The sequence below is a fragment of the Pseudorasbora parva genome, chromosome 25 (genome assembly GCF_024679245.1).
Source record: "Pseudorasbora parva isolate DD20220531a chromosome 25, ASM2467924v1, whole genome shotgun sequence".
NCBI lineage: Eukaryota > Metazoa > Chordata > Actinopteri > Cypriniformes > Gobionidae > Pseudorasbora > Pseudorasbora parva.
The window spans coordinates 19,810,052-19,823,349 of NC_090196.1; the positions used below are offsets into that span (position 1 = coordinate 19,810,052).

Consider the following 13,298-nt stretch of genomic DNA (forward strand, 5'->3'; position numbering starts at 1 on the left):
CACTGGAGATTTCTAAGCGTACATGTACATGCTCACGTCTGCAGGCCTCCGAGCAATTTATCAATATGCTTGCTACTTAGCTAACACTTTTTATCTATCCAATGCAACTCACCACATGACTTATTGTCCCTTCTGGGGTTTAAACCTAGAACCTTTCAATCACCACCCCCTTTCACACAAGGGCTCTTTTCTTGTTCTAAGTAATCTGGTGCAAAACACACAAACCTACAAACAACTATCCGAATGACTTAACCTTTTCCCTCTCATCATCTTTTCTTTTCTTTCTTCTTATTGCATGTCAGCCAAACAACACAGATGTAAGTATTACATTGTTGTATTCACTTGATTTCTACATTAAAAGAAGCCAAAAAGCATTCATAAAGCACATTCCACTGATTTGGTACAATTTGGTGTCCCATTACTTTTTAACAGCATTAGATGCACACATTTGTAAATGTCTTTCTGTTATTTTTATGAGAAATATTGGTAACACTTTATTTTAAGGTGAATTAGCTACACGTTCCTACATGTAATTAGCCTGGATGCCAGCCGAACTTCGCCCCACCCAAAAATTTTTTAGGTCGGGCATATTGTGACTAGAATTGAGTATGACCACGTCAGGCTAATGTGTAATAGTAATAATAGTAAATTGCATAATTTTATAATGAATGTATAATTTAAGATACATTTATAATATGCATAAAATGCATAATTACAAGTAACTAACCCTAATCCAAACCCTAACTCATGTAGTTAATTAATATTACTTAGTACTTATTTGAATAAGTAAAATGTAACTATGTTACCTTAAAATAAAGTTTAACACAAATATTAGATCATCTGTTGTATGACATAAAATGTATATACCGGTAATATGAAAAGCAGATTGCTTTACACATCAAATGTCTATATCCCCCTTAAAATGGGATTTTGGTCTGTCCCGGATCAGCGGTCTAAACATTTTTGCCCGTAGCCGATGAATAAAATCAAAATAATTTTAACGTAATATAAGTGAGAAATGGGAAATATGTGAAATATAAGTTTGTCAATAACCACAAACCAGCATTTGGTCTCAAAAATATCTAGCATATACTAAGTGTCAACTTCACTTAGGCTAAATTTGTAACCCTGTCACCAATTTTTTTTAGTTAATAAATTGTGTCTATGATATACACTGTAAAAAAAACATTCAGGCCCCAATTGAACATTTTCTAGTGATTGATCATATCAACATTTTTCAGTTGGCAAAACTGAATTTCTGTTAATTAAATTGCATCAAATCACAGAAATTCAATTTGGCCAACTGAAAAATTTAGATGTGATCAGTCACTACATTTTTAGCTCTCTCTCCTTTTTTCGGGTATGTGTGTGTGACACTGTTTTTATGTGTATGCCTGTTTGCTGCAACCAAATTGCCTTCGGGAAATTAATAAAGACTGAACTGAACATTAGAACATTTTCAATTGGAGACATGATTTTTAAATCTAAGTCTGTAGGGTGTCTATACAATGCATAAAGGATACAGGGAATAGTTGTGAATATTTCCAGTAAATATCTCTTAACATAGTAAATATCTATTTTTTAAAAGTTAATTTCTGTTTAAACCCACCCATAGTTTAAACTGTCGAACATTTCCATCATAGCCTTTCATGGAAAGTACCATAATATAATCTTGACACATGTAATGTCATCGCTGTAGTGTTCGCTCAATATAATGATTCCAATGAAATGTTCTTGTCCATTTACTAAAGCCATTGTGGTTGTCTTCTTACTCTTTGCAGTGCAGCGATGTGGACGGTATATGTCCTCTCAGCTGTGAGGGCGTCGTGAGTGAAGCTTATTGACATTTCTTTGTGTCATCTTTGGCCCCGACCCAAATGGCACACTTCATATGCACTTACAGTCTTTTGGACTTACAATGGCTGCCGCATTCACATCTCCACTAAGCCCACAAGTCCGTAGGGTTTCCATTTTTCATTCGTGGCCAAAATACGCCTCAATGCGCACACTATTGTCCTGGACCGAAGCGAGCTCCACAGCAGACTTCTACCCAACAGTCAAAGAGGCATTACCCTAATGAAAGTGTGGACTTGTAGGAAGACCACAAGTGTTTAGCGTGCCATTTGGGACAGGGCCTTTATGTAATCTGTGAATTGGTTTTTTGAATCAGTTCAGTTACACAAACCAAGTCACTTGAGTGAGTTTTGGTTAGGCAAGGGGGATTGTCAATTCTTATCCAACTCTGTTTTTCACAGGATGTCAACTGTTACCTTGTTGACAATAATGGCTTCATACTGATCTCAAAGGACAGAGGGGATGTGAGTATATAAAACCAGTCTTTAAGTAAAATAAAATGTAAAGAAGAATCCCACTGATTATGATAAAATTTATTTATATAGCACATAAAGGAGACAATGGATAGTTGTGAATATTTCCAGTAAATATCTCTTAACATAGATCTATTTAAAAAAAAAAAAGTAAATTTCTGTATCGACCCACTCATAGCTTAAAACTGTGGAACATTTCCATCTTAGCCTTTCTCAAAAAATAGAAGCAGAAGATGGACGATGGTGATCTGTGTTAGGTGACGGTTCTAGCTGCACGATTCCTTGCCCAGGGGGTTAGATGTGAAGGGCAGGTGACGGGGTAGGCGGATGCTCTTCCGTAAAGGACTCGATAATGTACCACAAGCTTGTCCTTGGAGCAACAGATGGGGTCCTAAATGAGACATTGATTGAGAGTGAGAATGGAGTTAGACAGCAGAGCAAAATTGGATTAGTTGGATAAGGTTATATATTTATTTAATATATTTTTTTAGCCTTTTATTTATAGCACAGTACAGTGCAGACAGAATATGTGAGTGTTGGAATGGAGAGACATCCTTTGCAACTGAATATGATTAAAAAAATCTTGTGTTTTGTGTAACAAAAAATACCCTTTATTTTTACACTGCATGAAACCAAAGTTGTAATAGTATTTTCTTCCTACTATGAAGTATCTGAGTAAAACGGCTTTTCGAATGTAGGGTAGGACTTGCTATTGGTTAATCTCATGTGAGTCACAGGTTGTCCTGCCCTCCTGCCAGTAAACATCAGAGAAAAGATGTCACTGTAAGAGTGTGGGGAATATATTTTGACTATTTTTACAAAGTCTTGATTTTGTTTTTAGGATCTACTAGAATAGGTGTTCATGCTTAAAAAACACATTGGGCCTCATTTATCAATCTAACCTGGATATGAATGCAAAAGTCATTTTATGACACCATTTACATGTGATTCATGAATCATTTGTATGCCGCCAATCCAATTGCACAAATGATCGGCAAGAATCCAAACATGTTTGCATATTTTCCATGTAACATTTGGTTGCTAAACTATTATTCATTACGTAAACAAGGTGTTTTATTTCACTCTGAATCTAATATCCATGTAAAACAGCATCCTTCACATACGCAAAAAAGAGTTTGGTTGGGTGCTGGGCATGCTGATTTAACAGCGGACAATTTAAATTGAGAAGTGTAACTTTCTATGTTTGGTTGACTTCATTTTAATGTGATAATGAATGGCTGAAATGTCAAGTTACCAATGCTAGAACTGAAATGTTGTGTGTGTGTGCGCGTGGTGCCTGCAATATCAGTTGAATTTAATAAAATTAAAAAAACAATAGCTTTAGAGTCACAGGTTTTCTGTAGTAAGTTGGTTTCATAAATGATGCCCATTAATTTTTAACATATTTTACATTATTGCAGCACCTGTCTGTAGCGCTCTGTTTAGTTCCCGTCTCCATGAAGCTCCTCCTTCCGAAAAAGCACAGTGTCAGCTGATTGGTCGTCTTGATTAATGTGTTGTCATTGGATGTGTCGTTGAGCGTGTTTTTGGAAATGTCACTCCCCTTAACATAACTGCAAGTTAACCGCAAACACACTACTAACGCCAGTTATGCAACTCGACCAGCCAGGCCCCTCCATTTTGTTTGCATTCGTCTTGGGCTGGAATTATTTAAATGAGGAATATTGTGACATGTGCGTTCCCGGAAGAAAAGTCAAGCCTACAATTGAGGCGTTTCAGAAACAGTGCGCACTAACATAGAGTTGAATTAGTTTTTAGATTAACAGTTTCATACCATTAAATGCTGTGTATTTTGTTGCATATCCATGTCTATATGATGTCAATGGTCTCATACCATAACCGCAGCTGTTTATAACAACACGTGCACTGCAGCTATGTGAGCAGTAGCCAGGAGATTAATTCTTATGGAGTCTAATCCCAGATTGCCGTGGGGCATTCAGGGCAGTTTCAGGCATCTGTTTGTACATCTGGATCACTGCACATCAGTCTGCCTGTGAGCGTGTAGGTGTGTGTGTCTATTCATCATGGGATTCAGAAATGGTTTGATTCATACTGTGTCACAATGTATTAAACCCCAGAAGGGATCATAAGTAATCCCTCACTCTATGTTGTAGTGTCTGTGTTTGTTACTAATACATGTGATATTTCTTTTCACACAGGTTGGCAAATTCTTCGGGGAAATAGATGGATCTGTCATGGCCCAGTTACTAAAATCTGGCTTGTATAAAAGGTAACTGGATGCGTCTCATACCATTTTCTTTTGAAAGAAATGACCAAGTAGCAAAGTAAGAGCCAGGATGTTTATAATGTAACAAAAAAATATGGTAGATACTGATTTTAAATGAGGGTCCAGTTCGCATTATTTGCTAACTATTAACTATGACCTTTGCCTTGATTACTGCTTATTAATAGTTAGTTAGATATGATTAAGAGGTATGGAGTATGGTCATGCAGAATAAGGCTTTAATATGTGCTTTATAAATTCTAATAAACAGCCAATATCCTAGTAATATATATGCCAATAAGCAACTAGTTAATAGTGAGAACTAACTATTAATAAGCAGTAATCAAGGCAAAGGTCATAGTTAATAGTTAGTTAATAATGAGAACTGGACCTTAATCTAAAATCAGTATCTACCATATTTCAAACTCTTAATCTAATCACTAAATGAACACAAGGAAAATTGTTTCATTTTTTTTTACTTGTATGCACCAGTATAACAATTACAATACATAGCGATAAAGAGCTATATTTACCTATTATATATATATATATATATAAATATAAATGAGCAATTATTTTGCTTGGGATGTAAAATTAAGAATATTGTCATGATTTATTATAGCTACACTGTGTAACTTTTTTAGTTTATTCTTAGCTAAAAACACTTAGTTCTTTCAAAAATATATGTGCTCATGAATGTATATTTACTTCTTTCAAGTAATAAAATATTCTCGTAAGTTTATAATATGCCATTGAAAATACATACGGGTGAGGGGTTCGAATGCTGGTCGCCATGTTGCCCCTCCACCTTGAAAGTACATTAGCCAAAGAGGGACATACCCATAACTTCAAGCTTCGCCTTTCGCGTTTTAACACTCGATGGCACCATGTTGAATGTGAAGAGGGGGCTTGCCATGTTAATCTTGAACTAAATCGGCTACCGTAGGAGTTAAAACGAAATTAGAATTGAGAGGAAGAGAAACTATTATTCACTAGATCGTCATATACCTTTTCACCGCTAGATGGGGGGAAATATCGCACAGTGTAGCTTTAAAATCATGACAATATTCTTAATTTTACATCCCAAGCAAAATAATTGCTGATTTAATATAATAAAATGTTATATAAAAATTGTCTAATTGCCTAGATTAAAGTTTGAACATGAGGAAATGCTCTTCTATACTGTTTTATAGGGTGACTCTGTATGACTACCAGGCCATGTGTAAGAACACCCATCATCACACTAGTGGAGCTCGACCACTGCTCAGTGTATGTACACCTTAGCATATAATAGAAAGAAACATCTTTATAATGTAGTCTTTATTGTGCTGACACTCTCTGTTGTCCTCACAGCCTTTCTATGGTCTGCTGGCAATAATAAAGTGGTTCTTCTCACATTTTGTGATGTAAGTGCTGTTTGAGGTGGTGCCACTAAGGAACATGAGCTAATTTAATTTAATTTAATTTGAAATAAATTTGTAAGTAATTTCATTTGAAGGTAGAAATGTATCCTCATATCTTAACTTTTAGGTTTCTGTTGGAGTTCAACATCTGCGGGCTTTGGCATAACGACTATGTAGTGGATGGTAAGTGAAAAAGTTATGAAGGACGGAAGCGTGCAACTGCTGACATGTCATCAAACATATAAATATCATCTTCATATCCATAATATTTTTGTATCATTTAACACGTCATCTTATGTAGTATCTCTTCATTCTCCATTTCCATTGTTGTTCATCACTTTGCTGTAATTGTTTCTCATTGACGCTGTGCAGCTAAATCTGGGTTTCATGCAAGTAAGTGTGTACATGAGCATATGTCCTTCATCTAGTTCGAGCCTTTCTAGAGTTTGGCTTACTGAAGGTCTCTCTTAGAATGCCAACTTTGATCCTGAGATTGCAATTTATAGGTAATGAAACACCTTAGGCATCTGTAGTGCTTTTAGTATAGTTCTAGGTTTTATAGACAAAATATTAGCCGAGTCTGAAAGTTTAGGAGGTCTTGATCCAAGCTTTTCAAATAGTGGCATATTTAAAAACCTCTGGTCTACACACCGATTTTATGAAGTACTTATCTGTCGGTTATAATACATCCTGTCTTCTCCAGCACACAAACAGAAGAAGGTGGAACTAATGCAGCCTTGTAACACAGAGTATCCCAGCTTCCTGTATGACTCGTCCATCAGAGAGACCAACAGCATCATCAAATGTGGCCGCTGTCAGAAGTAAGTCCATTTGTCAGATTGTCCTCAGGTTGGTGGGTTTGTACCAGTAACAATTTGTCAATTGCTCTCTGTTTTCTCTGTCATGTTTCAGGATGTTTGTCCTACAGCAGGTTCCTAACAGTAACCTGGTCGTGCTGGTGGTCCAGGCTGACTGTGACTGCTCCCGACAGTACGCTCCCATCACACTCATGCCCAAAGAAGTCAAATATATCCTTTCACGATGATTGCCTTGTCTTCGAAATGTTGCTTTGTTGTTAAACTTTGTTTGAAACTGAAGTCTTCTTAACTTCTTTGAACATAATGCCACAGTAAAGTGCAACAGGATGAAATCTCAGAAGATTCGCAGACGACCCGAGTCTTGTCACGCATACCATCCTCATGTAAGCCAAACCATTCATACAGTTCATGACCGAGTCAGACTATAAATATATTGTATTTATATCAGTGAACAAAAGGAAAAATTGTGTTAAAGACCCCCTGTGGTGAAAATCATGTTTTTAATGTGTCTGTGGTGTTTCAGTATCCTTAATTAATCATATGTGTAAATTCATGTCCACACCATTGAGTATTATTTTCTCCTTAAAACCAGTGAACCAAAGACTTCGGGTTAAAATCGCCGGTGTTTCTTGCATCACAAACTACTTTGTAGCAATCATGTCAATGTGTGAGTGAGCTTTAGCATATCATTAACTATTCTCCAAAGCTGGGGAATCTCAAAAGAAGTCAAGTTATCACAGTATAATTTTCTGTGGATGTGAAAAATCAGTTACATTTAGCAATATACCGAAGGAATTATCTATATGATGTTATGATGAACTACACTGAACAAAATTATAAATGCAACACTTGTTTTGTGTTGCCACAATTTTTCACGAGCTGAACCTAAAAATAAAAGACTTTTTCTATGTACAAAAAAAACTGAAAACCAGTCAGTATCTGGTTTGACTATCATTTGCCTCACACAGTGCAACACATCTCCTTCGCATAGAGTTGATCAGGTTGTTGAAAATTACAGTCACTTGGCAAACAAATAGTTTATGCACAGGTTTATACGCATTCCGCAAGAATAACCAAGTTTAAATGACCATTTTGTTTTGTTGTGTCTTACAGGAAAATGCCAAGGATTGTGGCGGAGCATGCAGTATAGCAGTATCTCTCACACTGTACTTTATATGTCTGGCTATCTCATTGGCTCTCCGCTGAATAAAAATAAATCTGCCATGACCGCTATCCTACAATGGACACAAAGAACAGCAAACAGGACACTTTTGATTATCATCTGTGGGTCTCTACGATAAGGAATTCACCAAAACAGGTTTATACTACATAGAATTAAAATGGATAGCTCACCCAAAAATGAAAGTAATATTTTGTAACTACATGAAGAAGACTAAATGTTGACAGAATTGAGTGAACTATCCCTTTAACTTGCTTCATACACAACAGTTCTGCCACTTACTGGACTCACTATGACACTGCACAGATGTTTTTCTCAGTGGGAGCAACAGCGAGATATAATCATAGATTGTCTCATGTGACTTGATGTTATACATCAGATCTGCTATTCTCTTAATTTTTTTATATGTTTAGGAACAAATGAATGTTTTAAAGCGAATATAGAGCAGTGGCAGCTAAACTGCTGTTTATTTTCATGGTGGTTGCTACTTAACGTTTTTCATTGAGCCACATTTTCTGAAACTGTAATGAAAAGCAATTAATATGCTAAGTAAGCTGGATACAGTTTAATAATTTTTTAACAAACTTATATGCGTGTATTTTAGTATATGAATGTTTATTGATACATTACCAATAGTCTTTAAATATGGTTTGACAATGGTTGAAAAATGTTTTTATGTGCATACAGAAAATAGCGAATGACAATGGACTTACTTGATGTTTGTGTGATTAAAAAGTACAGCAAGTGTGAATAATTACTAACTTCTTTGTTTTTATATACACATTCTCACTTTTACAAGTGACCTTAATAAGCCCACATAGCACATAAGTCCATTTATTTTAAATGATCTAATATTAATTTATTTTGAAATTAATTATACACACAAACACAAAACCACAATAAAAGGCCAGAGACATTATTTATTGAACACTGACTGATCTGACAAATAAATATGACAATAAGAGCACTGATGTCCAATATAAGTGCCAATAAGTTTAAAAAGGCAGACTGATTCCTAACAAATGTTTCGTTTTTTGGTTTTAGACCATTTTCCTTATTTAGCATGTTTGCCAACACTGAAAAATTAGACAACATTCATTGCATTATTTTGCAGCTTGAAGTGGAATCGTATGAATATCCTTAAATCACTAGTACAAAGTTTCAGCCATGGAAATTAGGGAATCACAGGAACCGGATTCCAGCCCCAAACTGTACTCCATCACATATCCTAAGATACAAAACACATCAGTACATTAAATCATACATTCATAATAAGAGAAGAGAAATGCTAGTATATTAAAAGTGTATTATTGATTGATTGATTGTGTGAGTGTCTACCTGTCTCCGCTCTGGACGCCCATGGGAATGCAATAGTTGAGCTCCAGACGAGCAATGTTCCCCAGACGCAACACAATGCCTGCTCCATAAGACCAGCGGATACACTCAGCCAGTTTGCTCAGGTGTGCTCTCGGCCCTTCCCCTAGTGAACGATTTAAAGTACAGCAACAAATGTAAGTAAAAAACAAAGCATGTTTCATTAAACAAAAGGAGAACTTTGCCCTTCACAGCATTATCTACCTTACCATAGTTGAGGTTACACAAGTTTCCGGCGTTGAGGAAGAAATGTGTTCTGAAAAGGTCTCCGAAGCCACCTCGGCCTGGCCTGAATGGAAGAGGGGTGTATAGATGAAGCCCCCCAGCCCAATATGCCTCCCCACCGAGGTAATCGCCTGTCACCAAAGTGAGAAGAAAAAAAAACCTTAGTCATGAATATATAGAGATGTTGAGCTTTGTCAGGGTCAGAGTGATTTACCTTCACTCTGAGGGCCGATGCTGTACATGCTGAAGCCCCTCACACTGGTCGGACCACCCAAATAGAACCTAAATACATGTTTAAAAACAAAAACAGTATTATTTTAAGCGTTTGTGGGTCTATTTTTATGAAAGAGGGAATATGCTAACCTGTCAGCGATGCAGGATGGCTTTTCTCCAAGGGGCAGCAACATACCACCCCACAGAGAGGTAGAGAGCACCTATAAGAGACGAAAGTCAGCAAACGGAGCATTCTGAAAGGGTTTAAAACATCAATAAACCAGTGTTGTTATCATTAAGTACAACTAAGTACATTTATGTTGATTAAATTACTAAATTAGAAAGCATGTTAAATGAAATAAATTAAATGTTAACTTATATTACTTATTAAAAAAAATTACAACTACAACTATTAAAAAACATTGACTTTATTTGAAATAATGCACATGGAAATTAACTGGAACAAAATTAAGTTGCCAAGGAAATATTTCTAATTTTCCCTTAGTTTAAGTAATAAAAATGCTAAAACTAATACTGAAATGAAAATTTATAAAAACTAAGCAGACATATTTAAATAACCTAATAAAATTATAAAACAATAAAATTACTAAAATAAATATTGGAAAATATGAACATAAAAACTAACTCAAAATATTAATAAATAAAATAAATACAAAATATTACTAAATACTATAGTATATTGATGATAATATACTTATATTATTTAAGTTAGCTGCCAAAGAAACATGGGTTGAAGTAAAATGATTATCAAAATAATCATAAATACAACCTAGAGGCATATTTAAATGAAAACAAAACCTAATAAAGAACACACAAAACAACTCAAAATATAAAAATAAAAACTATAAAATATTACTGAATACTATAAATACTAAATATTACTGCACATACTATAGTATATTAATGATACTAAGTTAACACTGCAACAAACAGACAAAAGCATTCGTTTTTTGCAAAGCATCTCACCGAGTCCCAGAAGAGAGTCCTGTTGAGCTGAATTTCAAAGTCTTCCTTCAGGAAACTGACATCTCCTCCGGTGTAACCTGCTAGTTCCTGACAAGCCATTAAAAATTAACTAAATGGCAGTATTTTAATTTTTTTCACTATTTATTTAATTTACAAAGATAACAAACAAACCTGGTTGATCTTCAGTAAGGCACCTTTTTTTGGAAGGATGGTAGAATTGCGTGTGTCGATAACCATTGCGTGCTGTGAGGAAAACATCATATTCAAAATCGGATATGAAATATCAGTGAGTTTAATAACAAAGCCAAGATTCAGAGAAGAGACATACAGAAAGTGAGGACTTTAGGGAATGGCCACTCTCCTCCCTGACAGTGAAGGAGGCCGTACGAGCCAAACAACCCAGCTCTCTCCACACACCCTCCCACTTCAAAGTGTGATTTGTCCTCCAGATGGGGAACTAGGGATCACAGATCAAACAATGGACAAATAAATTAGATCATATCTTACATATATACTAAAAATATAGACTTTTGAATCTACTAAAATTATATTACATCAAATAATATTGGTTTAGTTAAGGAGAAAATAATCACCTTAATATAAATAAATGCCTTAATGAAAATAAATCTATGATAATTACACTGAACTCCGTGGAGACCCCTCGGTCCGTTTCTCTGAGCGAGCTCCATGGAAACTGCCCCGTGACTTTATACAAGTTAATAGAGAAGCTGAAAGAGCAAGAGAAAGAAAAGTGCCTCACTTTAAAGTGCCCCTATTTTAGACTAGGGCAACATGATATTCCTAACAAAATAAAATGTAATTGTAAATAGAAATCTTCACTACAAGGCCAAAAAACATACTTCCGCTCAAAGTGTCCAGGCTGGGGCTTGAAGAATGACAGGCCATATGAGGTTTCCTTAGTCCCATATGAGAACTGAAAGGTAAGCTTCTCAGCACGTCCAAAAACATTGGGCAATTTCAGACCCAGCACCTGAGATGAGAACCAGAACAACACTTGTAAATAATGTTTTAATTCAGTTTTACACTTTTTCACACAGCTAGCAGATATGATGCAGCTCATCAGTAGCTCACCATGCTTCCCTCATTGTTCCCAACCATGGTGTTGTAACTTCCCGTCATTCTTCTCAGCTCCTTCACTTCAAATGTCACATCCAGTCCGTTAGGCAGCGCATCAGTACCTCATTTTTAAAGAGAAATTCAGATTTGAATGCATCACTTTGATTATTGGTTATTTACTATTGGTTGTTTGCATAATTGTTGTACCTTCAGCAGTGTCAATGACAACTTCCACATGTCTGAATATCCCCAGACGCAAAAGTTTCTGTCTGGCCTCATGCGACTTCTTCATTACCTGAAACAAATTTGTATATATAAACACAATTGGAATATAGTTCAAATCATATATACACACACACACACACACACACACACACACACACACACACAAAGTGAAAGAAAACATGAATACTCACATCAATCAGGTTTTTGGCACGGAAAACATCTGCGATCTCATACGTTAAAATGTCTTCCTTTGTTCTTCCGAGACCATCAATGTGTACATGTTGTACTACAACCTAAACAATTGAAAAATGCATATGAGAAAAAAAAACTATATGCCTGATATGAAAATACACGTATGCAAGCACTGGATATACAAAACACATAAGATCTTACATCTTTATTTTCAAGAACTTCCTGTTTCTCCTCATGCTCTGGTTCCCCCAGGTCCATGTCATCTGCTTGGACCCCCAGTTCAGGTCCTTGCATAGGAAGGGGGTCCAGACTCTGAGTCAACAGATATGTAGCAATGAGTTATAGTGTTATTATATTAAGCATACTCAAAGAATCTGATTTCTCAAAAAAATGATCTTAGGATCACATACAATACGTAAAACTGCATCACATACAATACGTAAAAATAGATAATATAGAAGTGTGTAAATACAAAAGCAGTGAGGTATTGTATGACTGCTATAGACGATTGCTACACTAGTCTGTGTAAAGTGAAAGTGATCGTTTATATGTGCAAAACTGATCTAATATATTAACTGACAATTAGTCTAGATTAATGTGTCGTATAAAACGTCGTCCTAAACTCGGCCTGTCATTCAAAGACTGTTCAGAGGTCATTGCTTTAGGTTTTCCGAAGACTCTAGAAAAATGTGCTTACCCTGGCATGCACGGTCCCCATGTTTAAAAGTCCTTTTACATTCAAACGTCCCTAATATGATAATAAGCACAGTTCCGCCTAAAACAGCACAATCCGCGGTCTGACTCTGGCACACTACAATAATCTCCCGGCGGCCGCCATGACACTTGGTAACCACGCCCATCGGGAATGATGATTTGCTGAGGAGGACAGAACCATTTAATTTCGTCACTATTTTAAGTTTATGTGACGATCCATATTAATCTGCACTGCTTATGATTTTGTATTGGTAATTTACAAAAATGTTTTGTGATTTTTTTTTGTGCGCTTTTCAGTACAAAAAAAGGTTCCAGTAG

At 35.9% G+C, this 13,298-nt stretch overlaps 2 protein-coding genes across 2 annotated transcripts in view; one reads left to right on the forward strand and one right to left on the reverse strand.

Moving 5' to 3' along the window:
* cacna2d4b (calcium channel, voltage-dependent, alpha 2/delta subunit 4b) overlaps nt 1-8,730 on the forward strand; it is a 37,944-nt gene extending 29,214 nt beyond the window's left edge. Inside the window, exons 28-38 of the mRNA XM_067435867.1 lie at nt 303-317; nt 1,782-1,826; nt 2,256-2,318; nt 4,508-4,578; nt 5,766-5,841; nt 5,926-5,978; nt 6,103-6,158; nt 6,679-6,796; nt 6,888-7,003; nt 7,094-7,176; nt 7,907-8,730. Coding sequence (XP_067291968.1) covers nt 303-317; nt 1,782-1,826; nt 2,256-2,318; nt 4,508-4,578; nt 5,766-5,841; nt 5,926-5,978; nt 6,103-6,158; nt 6,679-6,796; nt 6,888-7,003; nt 7,094-7,176; nt 7,907-7,999 — 789 coding nt within the window. The 3' untranslated portion in view covers nt 8,000-8,730. The remainder of the gene's footprint in view (nt 1-302; nt 318-1,781; nt 1,827-2,255; nt 2,319-4,507; nt 4,579-5,765; nt 5,842-5,925; nt 5,979-6,102; nt 6,159-6,678; nt 6,797-6,887; nt 7,004-7,093; nt 7,177-7,906) is intronic.
* Nucleotides 8,731-8,868: 138 nt separating this feature from the next.
* samm50 (SAMM50 sorting and assembly machinery component) lies at nt 8,869-13,130 on the reverse strand. The gene is made up of 15 exons (XM_067435868.1): nt 12,964-13,130; nt 12,468-12,578; nt 12,266-12,367; nt 12,057-12,144; nt 11,865-11,971; nt 11,633-11,763; nt 11,413-11,500; nt 11,101-11,229; nt 10,944-11,015; nt 10,773-10,859; nt 9,936-10,006; nt 9,787-9,854; nt 9,557-9,703; nt 9,312-9,453; nt 8,869-9,201 (listed from the first exon to the last, which is right to left on the reverse strand). The coding sequence occupies exons 1-15, from the start codon at nt 12,982-12,984 to the stop codon at nt 9,156-9,158; spliced, it is 1,410 nt and encodes a 469-aa protein (XP_067291969.1). The 5' UTR covers nt 12,985-13,130; the 3' UTR covers nt 8,869-9,155.
* Nucleotides 13,131-13,298: the final 168 nt, after the last annotated feature.

Coding starts and splice junctions, on each gene's coding strand:
- samm50 (XM_067435868.1), bottom strand. CDS start 12,984: ATGGGGACCGTGCATGCCAGG. Junction 11,230..11,412: donor GGGTCTCCACGGAGTTCAGT/GTAATTATCATA, acceptor TGTGATCCCTAG/TTCCCCATCTGGAGGACAAA. Junction 9,202..9,311: donor GGCGTCCAGAGCGGAGACAG/GTAGACACTCAC, acceptor TTTGTATCTTAG/GATATGTGATGGAGTACAGT.